The 20,290-nt window shown below is 42.8% G+C and overlaps 1 protein-coding gene across 6 annotated transcripts; it reads left to right on the top strand.

Moving 5' to 3' along the window:
- The first annotated feature begins 396 nt into the window (after positions 1-396).
- LOC114427991 (G patch domain-containing protein 2-like) lies at positions 397-19,987 on the top strand. 6 transcript variants are annotated; one of them, XR_003669498.1, is made up of 11 exons: positions 397-484; positions 1,447-2,082; positions 5,942-6,003; positions 6,526-6,675; positions 6,863-6,942; positions 7,026-7,090; positions 7,170-7,209; positions 7,309-7,400; positions 11,418-11,503; positions 16,914-17,215; positions 17,288-19,987. XR_003669498.1 is itself a non-coding variant. In XM_028396264.1 (10 exons), exons 2-10 carry the CDS (start codon positions 1,451-1,453, stop codon positions 17,054-17,056), a joined length of 1,350 nt encoding a protein of 449 aa, XP_028252065.1. In that variant the 5' UTR covers positions 397-484; positions 1,447-1,450; the 3' UTR covers positions 17,057-19,987. The 6 variants fall into 6 exon arrangements, 1 of the variants encoding a protein (XP_028252065.1); XR_003669497.1 differs by having other exon boundaries at positions 17,284-19,987; XR_003669496.1 differs by having other exon boundaries at positions 16,914-17,444; positions 18,935-19,987.
- The last annotated feature ends 303 nt before the right edge of the window (positions 19,988-20,290 follow it).

The following is a 20,290-nucleotide window of genomic DNA, read 5'->3' as shown; positions in this document are numbered from 1 at the left end:
CATTACATAGATAGATCCATATTTACAGCTCAGTCAACACTTTTTGAATTTGTTTGAGAATGTTTCGCTGAAGCTAATAAAATAAATATGATAATCTGTCCTTTTATGTGTAAACATATCAATAAAAAATAGTGTTGTTGAAAAAAATCCATCACACTTGGTGAAAGCTTTTGTTTTCTTGTGTAAAATACATGATTATGCACACACACAAGACAAAAGTTACAGTGTAACTTACTGTAAATGTATGGCTTGTCTTTTTTTCAGTACAGTTATGTAATATATTTGTGTTATCTGGCACACAGCAGGCTGAGTGTGGCTACTTATCTGCATGTACACTGTGCTGCTGCTGCTGCTGGTGTGCCTGGTTGTTTTGGCGGAGAGTGACAGAGAGGCGGAGCCACCTGATTGGCTGCCTGCTCTGCAGGGCGGAAGTGCGTCTGGTGCCCCAGCTGTGCTGAAAACAAAACAAGACAAGCTGCGACTGGTGAGTGCTTAAACACACGGGGCTCTGCGCCTGTTATTACACAGCATCAGTGTAGATACTGTGCACATAAGTGTGAGACAGAGTCTTTGTTCGCCGCTGCTTTGTTTCGCCGTTAACAGCACAGAGTTGTGTAGCTGCTGTCCTTGTGCAGGACTCACGTGTGAGCTGTTGTTATGTAACACGGGCTGCACAGAGCATGCAGATACTTCAGCTGTTGTTTTTCTGCTGTAAATCTTTTGTAGCTGCTGATGACTACAGACGCTAACAAAACAGTAATTTTAACAACGCTGCAATCAAATAAGGCGAGTTTGGATGTTGCAGTGTTGATGAGCATCCAAATGCTGCTAGATTTCAAGGAAAAAAAACCCACTGGCATGTTATAGCTTAAACGTGTGGCCTATTTTGTCACATGTTTTTGAATCAGACAATTGATGGTACTCTCAGCTGAAAATGTGGACAGAAAATCTTTAAGCTCTGTCTTCCACCAGTCACAAATTTCATTCTGTATATAGGCTGATTTGTCCTTTTAGATCATATGGTAATGCTGAAATGTTTCAGATGCAGAACAAAGCTATGTAATTCTGCTTCTTTTCCAGATCAAAAGCGCTTAGGGGTTTTATTGTTGTGCCTAAATGATGTCCAGGTGCACAGTGTTGTCTGAACATATTAATTTGGACCATGCTTATGCTGCTACAAAACAAATGAACAACCAGATTGTCTATGTCAGCTCATATGAAAAAAACATTTGTCTGCCTATTTAAATGTAAACGTCCTGTCACATGTTCAGTCAACATAAAAAAATCTATGTGGACGTAATTTTAGTGTCAGGAGCCTTTCACATGGACAAATATTTGACCATGTTTGTCAGTTTAAAATGTACTAATGTAAAGAAAGTTGCTATTGCAGAGATTGAGAGTTTAACTCTCCTCTAAAGTTTCCTCTACTGTGTCTTTGGTTTCCAGCATCATGATGGATGAGCTGGTGCAGGACCTTGTTTCTGCACTGGAGCAGACCTCAGAGCAGAGTAAGCTGGGAGAGCTGTGGGAGGAGATGGTCCTGAGTCCACTGCAGCAACGTAGGCAGATCCGCCGCCGCAGAGGCCGCAAGCGCTTTCGTGAGTCTTCCCTATATCCGATGGAGCACAGGCGATGCTGGATTGAGGCCTCAGAGTCCAGCTTGGACGAGGCCAAAGAATACAGAAAGAACTCTTCCTCTGCCATTGCTGCCTCCATGGCGTACTGTAGTGACTCTGATGACATGAATACAACTAACCACTGGCGCTCCTTCATGAGAGGCCCTGTCAGGACAAGGCAGCCCTCCTGGCCAGAGTCTGACTCCTACACTGAGAATAATCCAGGACGGCCACTCAGGAGGCGGAGGAAGGTGAAACGTATGACCTCAGATGTAACCGTCAGGCTGCGGAACAGGTTAAGAGTGAATGGGAAACAGCGGCACAGGACAGGATCCAAGAAGAAGCCTGGTAGTTGGATGGGAGCAGACAGACAGACCGAGGGAGGGAGACTGATGGGGAGGGAGTGCTGGAAGAGGAAGATGGCCAAGGAACACAGAGATGCTCCAGACGAGAACTTGTCTGAGGGGTAATGTTAAACCTAACTATTCACTCATTAAAACATCTCTTAGCTCTGCCCTTGCTTAAAGAGTCTAGATTATGACTAATCTGAAAAAGGAGCACAAAAACTCTACAACCCCTCGTCCCCTTTATATTTTAAGTTACTAAGACAGTTAAACCCATAATATAAAAGTCATGGGCATAACTACTATTAGACAGGAGCAATTAAACAGACGACATTTAAGATGATCTATACCACCTGTCTTTATTGAGCCAGTTGTCAATATTCAGCATGTCCTCAACTAAACCAAAAAAATGGATCACAATCATGCCACTCCACTTTAAAGTATTGAGTTGACATTAAAAATGAATGATAGAGCTTCTTGATTCTCATCTCCTGTAGCTGCAATGATCATCAGGGAGGGATCTTTGATAGTTATGCCTCCAGGCATCTGCCAGCTCATTATTTCCTTTCGAGAAATATTGTCACAAATAAATAAGTGACTTGGTGTGGTATTGATTTGTTTTGAAATGAATTCCTGTCTTGGGCTGGGTAATTAAAGCTGTGCCTGTCCCACAGTCCCAGAGTGCACCCTCTTGTGTGCATTTTATTCAGCAAAGCTAAATGTGGCTGGAACTGCATAGCAGAGAGGAAAGGCAGGAGGATAAAATATTAAAATGCAATGATACTGTAAAGAGCTAATGAATAGACATAACAGGGAGTGATGCTGTACATTGTCACTGTAACATACTGTACTTTTTTAAAGCTTCACCTCTACAAAGTGTTTTCTGTGCTGATCTAATTGTCTGTTGTTCATATAAAACACGTGAAAAGCTGACATTTGATGTAACCCATAATGGGACAGAGAGAAGGCTTTACATCTTCTAGTTTAATTTGTGCTGACCTCCCTAGCCCCTAAACGGTACTTGTTTTCTTATTTTATGGAAAAATCAATAGCCGTTCTGACAGAAAACAGCTCCGGAGAAGAAATAAATGGGAGCACCAAGGCACACTGTCAATCATTTCTCACTTACACAACGCCAACACTCTTGATTGCTGCTCAGTAGACTGCCGCGCTGTACTGAGGGCTGAACAATCAAATGGTTAAGCCCTGGCGGAGGCAAAGGATAAGAACAAATGGCAGCAGTGATGAGGGGTTGACAGTGGTACAACAGCAATATTTATACTCTGAGATCGTACGGTCCATTTGAGACACAGATGCCATTGTTAAAATGTACTTTAAAACCCCTGGATTTCTTTGGTGTCCCTTCATTCCATTAACATTTTTCTTATGGAGTGTCTGGTCTCTTAAAATGTGGCTCTCCTCAAGGTCACTCCCCGTATGTGCATACTGAGAGGAGCTTTGCCTTCAGCCACCCAAGTGCAAGCAGAGCAGATGTTGGTAGCTCCAGTTGGACTCCACATCCTTGATTAGACCTGGCCCAGCCTGCTGGCAGTGAGGCCACCTGGCACCCAGGCTGGCCCAGCAAGCAGGCCTCACCTGTGGGTAGTTGCTGTCCCGGGCTCAGCCTCTGTCTCCAGCTGTGTTGATGTCAACGCTTGCATCAAGAGAAAAAAAAGAAAAGGCATTGTGAGCAGCACTTTTCTCACACTCGGCTTTATCACGCTGTAATTTATATTTTGAAAACTCTATAAGGAGTTTTTGGAAAAGCAGTGCAGCATTTGCCGAAGTTAATTTTCATAAATCTCTGAGACTAATCCAATTACTGCAGCTCAGGGAGGGTGGGATAACCTTATAATCAGACACCCATGGAAGAGGGCATGGATTTGGGTTGGGGTAGCTTGTTTGAAGAGCCCACAGATCCATTGTTATCAGCACTTTGCCCCCCTTCGACTCTGCCTCTTCTTTATTCCTCTGCAGAATGAGCCCAGGCTCAATAAATGGCGGCTTGCCTGTAATCTCTGTGCAAACTGCTCTGCCTCTCCCAGGAGTTGGGGATTATATCCTAATGATTAGTGCTCATCTGGATACTGTGTATTGCTTCAGCTCTTTGGCTTGTATAGAGACAATAGGGCCATGAAAGTGAAGTTGATCCCTAAACACTGGAATGCAGTTTTTGTTTTTGCCCTTGGCTTTGTTTCACCTGTACATACATATATATATATATATATATATATATATATATATATATATATATATATATATATATATATATATATATATATATATATATATATTCTAGTTGGTCTCACAATATTTGTAGCAGCTGTTTATCTGCCCGCAGTGAGGCAAAGACCAAGTTTGCTCAACATGTTTGTCAACTTTTCTTGACAAAGGTCACTGCTGAAGAAAGGAGGTGTTTCTTTTGGTCCCAAGAAAAATGGGTATCTCAATTATTCATAGCATTAATTAAGCAGCACTTAATGGAAACGGTCTCACATTGGCCCAGTGCTGCTCCAAGCGACATCACATTACACCTTTAATACGGATAAATACTTAATGGGTGTCTCTAATTAATTGTTTATACCTGTGATTCTTTTTCAAACTTTGCACAAAATCGCCTCAATAAGACATTTTTTGTTGTTAATTAAAGAAAACCCCATGCAGGCCTCTGCTTCCTATCTATTTTTAAAGGTACAGTTTGTCCCCTACTGATTTTGGAATTGTTGTGTACTCCAGATGCCAGCTGATGTGTCCAGAGGTGGGCCTACAGCTGAGGAGAGGCCCGGGGAGTCAGTAAGTCCGGAGAGCGGGTTGAAGGGGGGTGAGATGGGGGAGGGGATGGAGGGATGGTTTAGGACTACTCCGCCAGGCCAGACATCATTCCCCTGGAGAGGCCTGCTCCCTCTCTCACATCTGCTTCTTGAGGATGTTAGGGGAGATGATGCAGGACCATCTGGCGGAGAGAGACAGGCGGGCAGGATGGACGTTTTTCCTGATCCTGCCGTCACTTACAGCAAAACACTGTATCAGCGCATATCTGACCCTCCAGCTTTCTCCTACAAGCAAGGTCAGCGATGAAAAACAGGAAGCCACATGGAAGGCGGTGTAGAGAATTAAACTGACTTGTAATATGAGTGGCAGTGAGCTCTGTGTAAAGGGTAAGACAGCATTTCATGTAAAGAAGGGGTTCAGGAAAATGCAAAAATAACATGGACCTATACCAGTACAGTTGCATTTCTTTAAAGTAAAGCAATGGCACTCCTTCCTCCCCATCCCTTCTATGACCTTGAGCTGTCTAGAGGTCCCAGCTAAAGGTGTGAGAAAGGCACAGAAACCCACAGTGATTTGGACATGGGGCAGGGGCACAGAGGGAACGGTGGGAGTATGACGGGTTGCCCGGGGGTTGCGGAGAGGTCTGGTCTAGGCAGTAAGCAGTGGCAGACCACACAGCAGATGTCGGCCAGTTGTTGTGTGGAAGTGGCACGTCTGTGGGTTGCTCTCTGTGTATGTGTGTGTGTGTGGGGGGGGCACACCCAGAGGGAGGGGCAGGCAGGGGAATGTGTTTCGCTCTCCTGTCATCCTCCACAACGCAGGCCAGATTAGATTGGAGCTGACAGCGGAGGATATTCAATTAGATTGTTCATGTCACTCAGTGGCTTCGATCAGAGTCTCTCCTGATGCCTTTGTGTTTGCTATCGGAACAAGGGAGAACACAGCACGCTCTGTCTTTTTGTGTCATTTCCATTTATGTCGACCTCTAGCTCCGGACTTCTTCATTATTTTTATTATTGAATGTTACACGTTAAATATTGACATTACAGGAGCATGTAAATTTTTTGATTTACATTGTTCGCTTTTCAGATGCTATAACATTGTTTGACCTGAAGAACCCATCAGGTTTGAGATGACAAATCAAAACAGAGTTTTAAAGAAGCAGGTCACTGTGGGAATCACTCACATGGGATGTTTCTTTCTTTGCAGGGAGACCAGCAGCACATGCAGCAGTGACCCAGGCCTTTTCACCAATGATGAAGGAAGGCAAGGTATTAAAACAAACAACTATTTCTTAATATTTAGTGAATTAAACTAGTAAGTGATTGGCATCTAAGTGTCTGCATCTCAAAAGTAAAAAGCTGATGAGGGAGTTGTCAGGTCTGGACACTACCCAGCTCCACTGAGGGAATGCTGGTGGTAGAGAGGAAGGTTTAGATACAATGGGCTGGTTGCTGGGCACCCAGGCGACTCTAATAAGACGTTGTCATGTCGTGTTAATGAGCGCTGAAGCCTTTGCTAATCTCATTAGCCGTGGTGGGGCCAGGCGGCCTCTGATTTAACAGTTGTCACTACACCTTGACTGTGAGAGGCATGGTTCCTGTGTGCGCTTTGCTGAGTGACAGGTCTGAGAGGCGCTTGCTGTCTGGGGACAAGACGAGACTGCGTCTGGTAATGTGTAGTTAAAGGGGCAGTTTACCCAAAAATTAAACCTCAGCCATTATGGACACACACACACACACACACAGAAAGAAATATGGTTTCAGCAACATCTTCCCTCTCCCTGCCTGCAGGTGATGATGAGCAGAGTGACTGGTTCTTCGAGGGGGACTGTGGAGGTGTGGCCGGCCTGCTGTCCGGCTGGGACTCTGACAACCAGCTTTCACTTGAGGATAAACACACCTTGCCTGCGTTTCTGCAACCTGCACGACCCACTGACAGAGGTGGTAGAGAATTATTTTGCCTTTTTTGATCCATAAAAACTGCATGTATCAAACCCTGAACACCACAGGACTACATATTTAATTATATTTTATGAACAGATGTTTTCTTTCTACAGATGTTTTCAGCAAGTTGCTCTACTCATTTTGCAGCACAGGAAGATAAATGTTGTGTTTTGTTTTGTTGCAGGGTATCATTCACGTCTTAAACGACTGCCGGGCTCCGCCGCCTGCTGCATCAGGAGGGATAGGAGGCGGCTTCCCCGCAAGGTTAAAGCGAACTTTACATTTCCCTCTTCACTTATCTTACAGTTTTTTTTGCTTACTGTGTGTCTCTGATTTGTGTTGAACAGGGCAGCAGCATGCCAGTGTTTGTAGAGAGGCTGAGACACTTCTCCCAAGATCCTTACCAGAGAGAGTAAGAAATACGTCTCTGTGTATATAGAGAACTCCTATGCTAAATCATCACCACTTTGCTTCTGATCATTGCTTTGTAGCTTTTGGCGGCCTGCTGTTGGAAAACGAGATCGACATCAGGTACGCTCCAATAAAATATTACTTCACTCTTTAAGGTCTTCTTTTGGCTTTGTTTCATTTAATCAGAAAATCTAAATTATCAATATTTTCAATTTCCAGCTGAACCCTTTGTGCCCATTACCAGTGTGTCCTATTGACATGGTGTCAGAGAGCCCCCGTCTCAGATGCTCCTCCTCAGTCTTCAGAAACAGGTAGTGATGCCACTGATGTTAGTTAAACAAAGCAGCCTCTCAAGGGCCTATCGGACACACAGTTCAGCCTTTTCAATCAGAGCTCAATATATTGATAGGCAAAGTCTTTGGCCTGCTCACTTAAATGAATCAGTTACAGAGCATACACCATGACTAAGTGGAGTAATCTTTGTCAGCATGATACCTCAGAGACTGTGTGTGTGGGCAGATATATTTGGTGGGTTATTTTAAACCTTCTCCATCCTCATTAAATTCAGATTGAGCTGTGGGTGTATTAGGAAGCAGTTGTTGTGCATACACTTTGCTATAGTATTTATTTTTCTTTTTTTGGATAAGCAGGACCAGGCTAGTCTCTGCACCTGCTTTGTCTTTTAAAGGAGGTCATAAAGTTGTGGCTTTCATTTTCAAACCAGTTTTCCTGGCAGGGAGCTGGTGTCAAATTGTCACACTTGTGGTAGGTTAAGCATTAACTTCTTTTTCTGAAACATGGGATCATGTTTACTATAAATCTTCAGGTCAGCTTATAGGTGTAAATAATGTTTATGACACAAATGTTGATGTAGTTTCTGGCCTGTAGTCTGAGCTGCTTTGACAACAGTACTACTCTGGTGCACCAACAACACTCAGTTCAACTAGTTTTCAAGGTCAGTTTTCCCAAATAGAGAAATACTCTGTGTTGACATAGAGCAGATTCAATTCCCAGGCATTTCTTTGACTGTAGAAAAACATAAAAAAAAGGTTTATCCAGAAGATGTTTGTCAAAGCGTCTCATAGCTCCCAGTCATTCCTGCAACCGTTGAGACTGTTGAGAATCCGAACAGCCCTCTTGGCCCTGAGACTGCGGGACTCCTCATTGTGTTGTTTCCACTCTGCCTATTTATGGTGCATTCTTAATTTTGTTTCACACACACACTCCTCCTTTTCCTCCCTCTCTCTTGGGTTATTTCACAGAGCGCTCCAGCGCTCCTTGATGAGGGGCAAAAACACGACAGCTATGAAAAGCCCCCGACTTCTTAGGGCTTTCTTTTCTAAACTGGCTCTTTCTTCTCCACCTGAAAGGTTCCTTCAGATTCCAGTTTAAGGCATTGTGAATACTAATTTCTCTCTATTAAAAAGCCCTCATATCCCTGCCATGCTCTCATTTGAATGGCAGACTCAGGGGAGACCTCTTAATTCCTTTATAGTGGGATTCAAGACCCTTCACTTCAAAAAGTATAAATCATACTCCCAAATGAATGAGGGAGAGAGGGGGGATTGACGAGAGGGGCTTCTGATGTGTCCCGTCGGACGGCACGAGCTGACTCTATCTCCCCAAGCTGCTCAAATCCACTCTCCAGTGAGATGGCTGCTTTGTCCTTACGACCCAGCTCTGCACACACACGGCACCCATTCGGTTCCTTTAACTTCCTCCAAAGTGCGCACACATATATACAAACAGTGAGGAATGTTGGTTGGCATGACAATGAGAACTGCTCACAACTGCTCTTCACAAACTTTTCACTGATCGATCGTTTGCAGCCCTCCATGACAATGAGAACTGCTCACAACTGCTCTTCACAAACTTTTCACTGATCGATCGTTTGCAGCCCTCCTGCATTCTTTCTTTATAAACACCCTTGAGAGAAAAGTGTTTTCTCTGTGGGCAGCGTTAATCTTGTACTGTTGAAATGATATCATAATAATAAAAACTGTCATCTCTTGTTTGATGCAAGTTGACAGTGACAATCGCACGCTGGATATTAAGTGATAAAGGCTGTATGAGGTTGCATGCTGCTCATCCTCGTGAATAGGCACAATGCTTTGTGGGATTTGGCAGTAATGCTCGGGGCTGGTGGCCATGTTAAAATGCATAACTGCCTCCCACCTGAGGCAGGCAGCAGCAGCTTTTATCTATTGACTTATTTATTTCTAAATGACACTTGCGCTGTGAGATAAATCATAGTCTTACGCCACTCCCTTCCCAGTTTTCATTTTAATTGTGAGATCACGGTGTCAGCAGTTAGTATATTGGTGTGAGTGGCCTATTGATTATTGATTTGGAGCTATTGATTATGTTCCCTGGAGACCCTAATCCTTTCTGATTCATTTGAATACCTCTATTAATCTTGAGATCCTGCTCACACCTGAAGCGCCATGTACCCTAATGAAAATAGATGGCCATTTTGTAACTGCAGCTTCTTACTCTTCTTTTGATTTATTATTTTTAATTGATATATTTGCTTTTGGATGTGGGCACCAAAATTACAATTGACCCTATGTCAGTGCTGTTTTGCTCTGCGCCCAAAGGGACTGCACTGCATTTAAAAGTGTCTCATATGACCTGAAAAATCCATCTTGGACAGTTTTTCCTCAGTGTCCTTGTGTCTTTGATGGAATTTAGTTGTTGTTTGTCATCTCCGTTACCTACTTACTACTTGTTTTTTTCAGCGCTGATTGCTTCTGAGTCAATCTTTGCTTTCTCATCACACTTTCAGTGAATGTAGGCACACACTGCCCAACATCTGTCAAGCTGTTAAAAATGATGAAATAACAGATGTTAAATAAAACAACAGTGTTTTTTTCTTTTTATCAGTCCTTCCAGTTTTACACAGAGCTGTGTAACATGCTTATAAAAGGCTTTTGGTTTGAGCTCTGAGATGAATGGGTGTGTTTTGCCTTGGTTAATGAGCCAGCTGATGGTGTTCTCATGTTTGATTTGCATTGTGCTGAGGAGACGGCCCTGGAACGGCTCTCAGTTGCAGCGAAGGGCCCCTTACCTTCCTTCAGGCTGCAGTGGCCCCAGCGAGTGTCAGCCTTCTGTGTAATGAAGGAAGAGATGGAGGGATGGACCTCCACACATTAAGACCAAATGCATCAGGGTATTACTTTTAATACCGCAGGCGTGCCTCGTGAAATAATGCGACGTTTAAACGTGGATCGATTTTGGAATTAAAAAGTTAGTTTGCAAAGATTTACTGTGGGGAGTTCAATGCCTGAGCTCTTTATCAGGGGCGCAAATGGCTGGTTATGTGCTGTCCGACAGAGGTACGATTGAGGGATCGATAGGCGCGTGATTTACTAACTGGAGTACAGGTAATCAATAAGTATAAAAGTAAATGAAATATGCATTACTGGGATTTTATTAGAGAGGGGTAGCAGGGAGAGAATAACGGTCAGGCCATTTATTTTTATATCTATTGATTATACAACATAGAGACTTCGCTCAAAGCGTGCCCTGCACAGCTCTCAACACCCAGCGCCTGCACACCCGTCATGTGATTTATGGGTGTTGAGGTCATGGAACAGGCTGCCTGTTAAAAGGCTGGCCTGACGGGGCCTTATTGCAGCATGTGTCTGTTAGGGTTGTGAGCTTTATGTAGCCTGCAGTCTGAGATGAGTAGTGCTGGTTAACAAGGGGTTGTCTTCTGTGAGATTGTGAGATGTTAAGAAGACTGTCAGGAATTCGGTTTATTGGCATTTTCAAAAATCACATCAAAGTATTTTTTTAAATATTGCAGTGCAGGTAAAAGAAGCTGCTTTAACAGGTTTTGTTTTTTTCCTTCTGTGTCTTTTTGTAGCTCGCTCTTTTCCCCCTGTCCCCATCCCTCCCATACACACAGCACTGATCACATGAACTGCTCCCAACCCCCAAGTGATGGAGCAGACCTTGACCTTAACTTTACATCTTAGAAGTCAGGGCTATTAAGCTCGTGGGGGAGCTTTTCCTATTTCAGGGCTCCTGACATATGACACACAGGAGGCATAGAGCAGGTGTAATTTGTTTATGTGATCTCTGCAATGACTCAGGCCCCGCCATCTCTCCTCATTGCTTAGGTGAAAATATGAATTAATGATGAAAAATTAATATACAGCAAAATATGCACTGAATGTAAGCTGCAGTGTTTGTAAATATGTGGCGCTTGCATTTATCGACTTTTGTGAAGTTATTAAATTTCTACATGTTTCTGTGTGTGCTGTGGGTGGGAGCTGCATCATCATATTTTGAATTTTCACTCTTTCTATTTTTTTCTGTCCCAGGCAGAATAATGTCACACCAGAACTGTTGTGCACAGGAGGCATCAGGAGGAAGAGAGAGAAAGAAGCCGTATCCATAACAACTTCAGGTAACACCCTCTGCTCTGTGACATACCCATGACGGTTTATACTGCTACATATGTCATAGCTGAAATGATCATTTTTGGCATTTAAAAGCTTGATCAAGCTCATGGCATTGATCATGTGTTGTTTGCTGTGTTAGATGGTTTGCCATGGCACTTGTACTGTCCTCTGTAGAACTCCCCAAAGGTTTCAGTGTTCCTCCGCCCCGACATCAAGTTGTGTGTGTTCAATTAGCTTAACAAAATATAAAGATAAATATCTCATGTACTGTATCACTTACAGTCTCCTAAATGAGTTGAAGGTGTTGTGAATAGGTTTAGGATGTATATTTTGTTTTATTAACATGTGATATTCACACGGCCCACAGCCATATTTAGCATTACAAAATAATTTAGGCAGGGCATCCGCTAATATATCACGTTTTATCTGAAAAATAAATTTTTTGTGTCAAAATGATAAGAAGTTTGTAGCTTGGTTTAACTTGTAGAGAATGAGTCCAGTATTTAATTCTGTGTGGTAAAATGAGTGGTCTGAATCTGTCCTCTCACTGGTCAGTAGACTGACGACCTGCTGCCGGTCTCCTGAAGCATTTCACTGCCAAAAGCCATGTGACCAAGTGACTCTTTAATACACGTCTCATTTCGAAACTATTCCTGAATGAACTTGCTTAACATGTGCTTAACTTCAGCATCGACCTTCTTGATTTGTAGACTTCAATATATGCTGAGAAACAGCTTCCTCAATTAGCAGACTTACCAGTGTACAGCTGTAGACTCTTTCTTGGAGTTTTTTTTTGATTGCAGAAGAAGTATGTGGAGTTTCAATCGGATGAGGCACCCAGCAGCCGGCATTGTGTGTGTTTAGACTAGCGGAGCTGCCTTTTTTCATTAGACTGATGGCTCGGAGCCTTGTGTCTTTGCGGGATTGAAATTTGAATTGGTTTGTCCACCTTTTCTTCTGTGTCCCCTCTCTGTGCTCCACTCCTGCAGCTGCTGTTTGTCATTTAAATAACAAATGCCGGTAGTTCCCTGATTTAGTGAGGGGTGCAGGCCTCTGATGTATATTAATATTGCTGCACAGTGCACTGTATGGGGGTCCATCATTCATTTGGATAAAAGAGGTGGAATTTAAAAACAGCCAATGCTTTACTTGGATACAGATTGCATCCATTTATTGCACTGAATGATGGAACGGCCGGCAACTCTGTCCTTCACCTCCCCATCGCTGAACCGCTTCCCATAAAAGTAAAAAAAGGATTCACCCCTGGCCTCTAAGGACCCCTCATATTCAACATGCGGAACAAGGGGCATCCCTCAGTTTGTCAACAGATCCACAGCCTGCAGTAAACGGTGTAAGAGTGGGTGTTTTTGATTGATAAACAAAACAAAATCATTTGTCTCCCACAAATTATTCATATTCTTCAGTAATCTGCAAAAAAAGCATAAAAGTATTTTAATGTTGAAGTTGAAGGCTGTGCTATAATCTGTTTTCTAAGTGACAAAGAAGGAGAGTCCCTGATTGTCACATCCCCCCTCAGACCTGCTCAGTGTTTTCCTGCTTCTTGAGTCTAGTGCCCCCTGTCCACCATGATTTATCATGCATCCCATGTCGTCCAATGTCAGTTTCTGCAGCTGCAACTGCTCTGTATAAATCTTTACTTTGGCAGCCTGCTGCACCATGTCTCTCCTCAGTAATCTCACCACCACCAGGAGATGCACATTCACACTGACAAGCTTTCACACACTGTGCAAAAAAAAATCCGGTTTGCTGCCATTCTGACATAAATGTGTACAGAGACAAAATCAGACTCACTGATTTACTGAGAGGGGTTGTTTTCTGGTAAACATCTTGTTTGCATGGAAAGATTGTTTACCGGATTCAGCAGAAAAAAAACAGTGTGTTGCTCTTAGTGAACACGACAGCTGAGTCTTTGAGTTAGCCAGAGGAAGTGGATTGTTGTATGTGTTAGTGGTTGATTTGAAACTCTGTAATCAGGAGTGAAAATGGTCTGCGGCTGAAGGTATCCTCCGGTGCTCTATGGGGAATTACTGAGGCGGTACCCAGCTGTTGCTTTGTCTTCTTCTTTTACCCTTTTAGCACCTCCACGGCAGTGCTGAAGCTGGTTGTGAAAAAGAAAAAAAACACAACAACTTATCAGGCCAGGTATCTGTTTGGATTAGATGACCACTCCATTTCTCAGCCTTAAATTGGCCCTTTTCTAGTTTTCTCACCAGCATCAAACCAGAAATTCAACTCAGTCCAACAAGTCCTTATGAGAAATGAACAAAGCCTGACATCTTTTGGAATCAGATATTATTAAAATACGGATTAATTCCACGGCCTTTTAACTTTAAGTACCTTTGTCCACAACTCTGCAGAATGATGATTGATGATCATATTTGTTTGTAATTAGTCATAGATTCTTCATAATGTTACAGGTGTTGACAATACTTTCAGGAATTTGGAATGGCTTGGATTTAGTGGTGAGTTCTTCATCAGTAATTACCTTCAGAATTGAACATTATTATGATCATCATTACATTGAACGTTGTCCTTACTACATCTAATATATTCAGACATCTTGCTTGATGTATAAAATATTGATGGATAAAATAATACCAAGTTCTTCCAGGAACAGTTTGGGGTAACAAGGGTTGATATCTGTTTGAGTAACCTCATCACACTGTGCGCTGTCTTTACTACATGACGGTGCCCATGTGGAGGCCTGCACCACGCTCGGCTCTTCTGCCTTTCCTCTCCCCTCTGTCTTCCTGCGTCTCCTTGCCCGAGCAAGACGGCTGCGTGACAGATCACCTGCGTCGGAGGCCCGCCGTGTTCCTGCCCGGCGGTCCGGCCCCCTCTCATTAATGCCCAGGCTGGTGCAAGGGCCGTATGGCAGCACAAGACAAATAACGCTACCACTCAGCCATCACTTCTGCTGACAGAAATGCAGCCCACCGCACTATTTCGCCCTCTCCGGCTCCACTCCACACCCTGCTCTTGTCCTTCAACAACCCCCTCCCCCGGTTTACACCTGCACCTGCCTGCACTGCTCCACCAAACTTTCATGGTGGGCTTTTGCTGTTGCTGGAGGCTGAGATCCACACAAGTTGATGTACTGTAACCACAAACCTTGTGCATTTGTAACCCCTGTAATTGTTTTCTGTTTGGGTTCCTCTTTGTGCAGATAGATTTGTCTTTAGCAGTTTAGTCTGTCAGGTGATTCTCATCTCACTTGTGTGCAAACCCTCTCACCAGGAGGTCTGATTTGAAAAGAGCTCTCTCTATGTGTGTGTGTGTGTGTACATGAGAGGGAATGAGAAGGAGAGCAGGAGAGAGAGAAACACAAAGGCTAATCATTAAAGAGCTATTCAGCCCTGTTCATTTAAGTGTGGGAATCAGCAGGGCCATTACTGTCAATGTGTAATTAGCTGATTAATAAACAGGGGGAAGGGGAGTGCTCCAGGAAGGCCTGTAATGATTGTTTTTAGAGAGCATCACATGAGAGCTTATTAAGATGGTAAGATGGTTCCATTCAACTTCCCATTATCACCCACAATAAATGCATGCACTGTAATTCTCCCATTGACAGAAAACCGTTACAACTTAATGTCTTTATTGACCTTTTTAAATTATCTTGTACAACATTAATAATAAAGATGCAATATTGTAATATGCTGTGTATATTTATTATATATCCCACAGATGCATTATACTCCACTAATTTTCAATCAATGTAGCACTTTTCAAGTAGATTTTATCTATCAAAGGCTATGCAAACACTGGTTCTCACCTATTTTGCCTTGCAATACCTCAAGTTTTCCCATATTTAATTTAGATGTATGCACAAAGGGAATAAATAAACTGGGCTAGGAGTTACGTAGTAGTGCAAAAGAAGGTTTTGGGTTTGTGCCTGGCTGTTTTTGGGGCGTTTACATGATGTGTCTGTACCCTTTTGGGAGTTCTAAATTGTGTGTAGGTGTGAATGACCAGATTTACCCGATTAGACTAGGCAATGCTACTTTTAAGAAAAAGGATTACTTTTAGTATTAGTTGTGTATTTGCATGTACTGGGTGTACACCACCTTTGGCCCAATGCCTGCTGGGATAGCCTCCAGCTCTCTGTGACCCTTTATAAGACAAAGTGCATATAGCTGATGGATGGATGGTGATGGTGATGAATGGGGAGATGGGACAAAGCTATAGCTATAGTTTTAGTGTGGGTTGAGTAGTAAGTAATTAAGTATCAAATAATGTCATAACATTAAATGCAGTAATACAAGTGTTTATACTATTTCCACTTTTTCTATAAGTAAAACATTTAAGCACTTCTGGCGTTGTAGTATTTAAAGTGATTGTGTAGAAGTTTGGTCAATTGATCATGTAAAAGATGTAGAAAGTTAGTTATCTTTCCCTGAAGAAATATTAATCATTTATCTCATCTTGATTATGACCTTGACTTTGGATTGAGTCTGGTATGCCCTCATGCATGTTAACACACTCACAAGCTCAATGTTTCCTGCTGTTTCTTTGTATCTGTCAAATATATAAAACCCTGAATTTTGATCAAGTCCTTTGACTATGTTTAACCTGAGTGTTTGGGTTGAGCCTCAGCAACAGTTAGTCATCATTCCCTCAAGAAATATTAATCAATTATCTTGCCCGCCGGATCAGTTTGGGGAAGAAGTCATCTGGAAAGAGGCACAAACAGATATAAGGGGAATGAGCACAAGCACATGCCAGTGAATGCTGTAATGCCTAATCCTTTGAGACAGCCCAGAGCCACAATGTCACTTCTAGTTCCCTTGTCCTCTGCTATGGGACTGCCTTGCAAATGTCTTGTGTGACCGCCGCTAACTTTTTTGGGGGGGTGGGTGATTTATTTATCAAAGTAAAGCAGGAAAACATGTTAGGGAGTGCAATTGTTTTAGAGTTCTTCTGTCTTCTGTGAAAATTGGCCTGCTTCTCTTTCAGATATTTCTCTTAGACAAAAAAAAAGCTTTAAAGGTGAGCGAGATCAAGAGAAAAGAGGATCTTTAAAAAAGAAGGTAGTCAGTGAGATGTGAAGTGTGATGAATGGAGTTAGAAACATACTGCTTTTTACACATCATAACCGGAGGGGGGGAAGTTAAACTATAAGAGCAGCACAGATTGGCCTTTTAATAACCATGTCCACAAGTCATATGGGGCCAAATTGGATTTGGCTCACATGACCAAAACCTCATTAATATTTAACCTATTAGAAGAAGACTGTTTCAAAGTTTTATTTCAATATACCTAAAGCAGAGATCCATGAGCTGTGGACAAAATGTGATTTTTTTTTTATAGAAGAGGCTGAAAACAGCAACGAAAATGTGATCTTATTTGTTTTTTTTTTTGTATAGAATATGATATATGCTTGCTTTTTCTCTGCAGCTACCAACCCATTCAACATGGATAACCAGAGAGCAGAGCCACAAGGACCCAGTAGCACCTCAACCCGAGACACTCAGGGACCTGGTTCGCAGTCCTCTGCTGAGAGTTCGTCTTTACTTCACGGGGACCATGAGGACACCTGAATGGGACCTGACAAGCACCACCTGTCAGAGTGTGACAAAAAGAATCCCAGAGGATTAAAAAAAGGCTCCTCTCGCTGCACAAACTTTACAACAAAGAAAATACAAAGCACATCATTACTCTTCAAATCAGCATGTTACTGCTAGATCAAGTCCTTCCAGGTAGTATATTAAGCATGACAAATGTTAATGCAATCAAGCCTTGTTAAGCCCTCCGCCATCTCCTCTAGGAAGATGGCTGCTTCAAGAGGCTCCTCGTTTGACTCTGGACTTTGCGGCTCCTCCTGTTTCCACACAGAGTCTCTAGGCCACCTGCTACCAAACAATCCAGCAATTACGTCCACTCTAGTAGCTCCACATTTGTCAGCAGGGACTCTGGGAGAATGGTCAGGTGAGGTTGGTTGGCGTGGGGGAGCCTGCTCTCCTTCAGGGCAGCCAACAATAGTTGTGCAGCAGCATGCTAGCTCAGAAACAGTAGAGCATCACAATGTTTAGCTACCACATGCTGCTACAGGGTTCAGAGCGGCGACCACCGGTACAGAGCCACACAAAGTACAGGCCTCCTATTAGCATGGATTTGAAAAGCTACAGTTGGTACAAACGTCCTCATTAGCACAACACAGAGGGAGTGTCGTTGCGGTCCTCGGAGGGCCGCCTCTGTTCTCTCCAGGTTACCTTCTATATTCAAATTTCCCCAAACGTATTTAAAGTTCAAGGCCAGCTGCAAATCTGTTTGAACAGCCTGTTTTTTTAGCAGTGCTGCTGGAGCTGTGCAGAAATGGGTTGGAGGCCAGCGGAGAGGAGCTGGAGGAGCTCTGGGCAGCAGGAGAGGAGAGCCATACATGTTTTTTTTTTTTACCTTCCCTTGGGGTATAGGTTTCCACAGCTCCTGCAGCATCAGATGCATTGAAGGATCAATGGAAGCATGCAGTGAGATCAAACACACCAGTTTTAGCTAAGATGGTAAACAAGCAGAACAATGCATTTGTGTTACCATGTTCACTATGCACTTTCTATGATTACAGGATATATTTTTAGTAAAATGATCCATATAATCACCAGCTGGATAACGCATATCTTTTCAGACACTTTAAAGCCTTATTTAAGAGAAGAATCGCATTTAATAGAATGAGATTTGCCAATTAACGTGAGTTATATGTCTGCAATAATCTGTCTGAGAAGGCTTTATGTGATCATGCTGGAGAGGGATGACATTTATAAATGCTGTGTGTGCACACCAGTCTAAATGGATGCCTCACACAAGACATCCTGCCACTGAAATCAGTCAAAGTGTGGAGGCAGGGAGCAACCCCCCACCTCCGCCTGCCCAGCTACGGCTACTTCTCTTCCTGCAGTTTGACCAGGGAGTCCAGCAGCACCGCAGGGTCTTCCCGCACCTGATTGATGAGAATAACACAAGTTGGGGATCATAATTAGAAAAAAAAAGCTTTTGATAGATACATCAGTGGGTTCTGCAAGATGTGCCCCTGAAGTTGTTGACAAGTATTGACTGTGCAGTGTTTTAAGGGTGAGCTCCGTGCTGTTGTCTTATCCGACAGTCAGTGTTTTGGTGCCAAGGCATTCACAGGAGGGAGATGCATCAGTTCAGATACAGTTCCATTAGTAGCAAGAGAGGAAGGTATATCTCACTTGCCACCATGATAATTAGCAGTCAACATAATGACATCTCAGTCAGACATTATGGTCCAAAATGAATTTCCAGTGGATAGGAAATGGGGGTATGGCATCTGTGCAGCCAGTCAATTGTCCTGTTACAGTTAAGGAATCCAGCAGGCTGGTACCGCTCATATTTCATCCCAGGTAAAGATTACCTGTCAGACCCATGGGAGATGTATTGATCTGTTTTCCTTTTTCCGCCAGCAATCACCTGACAAAGGCACCTAGGAGGCGAGTGAATGAGTGATGCCTGGTCTGTCTGCTCCAGTGTGGTGGCTTCTAGTGTCCACTGATGGGTGGAGAGGTGATGAGGAAGAGGAGAGATAATGCAGTCATAAACTCGATTTGAACCTCCTCTGTATGCATGCAGGGCATCCCTCCCCCTTTGAGCCCTGGGTCAAAGGTCAGTGGGGAATTTGCCTCTTTTTTTTGGCTCCTTTCTTGTCAGTGGCATTTGTTCTTGCTGTGTGGTGTGCACTGATGATGGAAACACATGCAAAAGAGGCTCTCGGGTTCCTGCTGACAAATGCATGTTGTGAGTCATCGTAGCGGAGCTCTCTTTGGATTTCAAAAGACGCCTTTTTGACGATGAACCTTATGTCGTCCTGGGGCTGTCATTGTTGCACTGATCAATATATTTTACATTATCATCTGTTGTATTTTTGGCAGCTACTATGATTTATATATTTGCCTTGTTCATTGGAATGTCAGAGTTGATGTTAATCCATGAAGCCATGCGTTTAAAGTGATTACACTGTGTAAAATGTGTATTTATGATGTGATAATTATACATCCATTAATTGAGGGATTTACGTCGGAAGACATTTAATTCATGAATTCAGTTTCATGATTGATAGTACAGTAGATACGGCCCTCTATCATATTTTTTAATTTCATTTACAGGGATTTATATATATCTTGCTGATATCAGGGCTCCAAGGCAGCTATCCACATTTGATACGTAGTACGAATAGCATCTTATCTCCTAGGCTGTTATCTTAATGTTTAATAGCAGCGGAGGCATGCCTAATTGCTTTGCAAATGATCTAAAGAGGATTACTCCTCCCTTAGAGAGGCTGCACCGTGTCACCAGATGTTAGAGAGACATTACAATGGTAAAAATTCAATCAGACCTGCAGCTTTCGTTTTATAGGATCATCACATAGTGTCGTGTCAATATACATTTCAGATTGCTATTGACTATTTGTGGATAAGAAGCTGTTTTAAAGAAACTGCAGTCACTTGTGTATTTTTATTTTTCCGGATGTCTTGTCTTAATGCCATATGTCATATTTATTCCTGTTATATATGTGAGTATTTATAGAAAAGTGTGTGCAATAAATGAGTCTTAGTGTTTATTTACAGACAAATATTCACTTTTTAGACACAATATTAATTACTAGACATGTGTTTTTGGGTTGTCCAAACATTGGGTGAGTAGCCCAGCATAGTAGGTTTTGAAGAAGAACATGAAGATGCAGAGAAGAAGCACACATTTTAATAATCAGCAGAGGAAGAACAAGCGCTCTGTGTTAAGCCTTGTTGATATCAAGAAGAGGA

The sequence above is a fragment of the Parambassis ranga genome, chromosome 22, assembly GCF_900634625.1.
Source record: "Parambassis ranga chromosome 22, fParRan2.1, whole genome shotgun sequence".
Lineage (NCBI taxonomy): Eukaryota > Metazoa > Chordata > Actinopteri > Ambassidae > Parambassis > Parambassis ranga.
The sequence above is the reverse complement of the archived record's forward strand: the minus strand, read 5'-3'. Positions and strand labels throughout refer to the sequence as shown.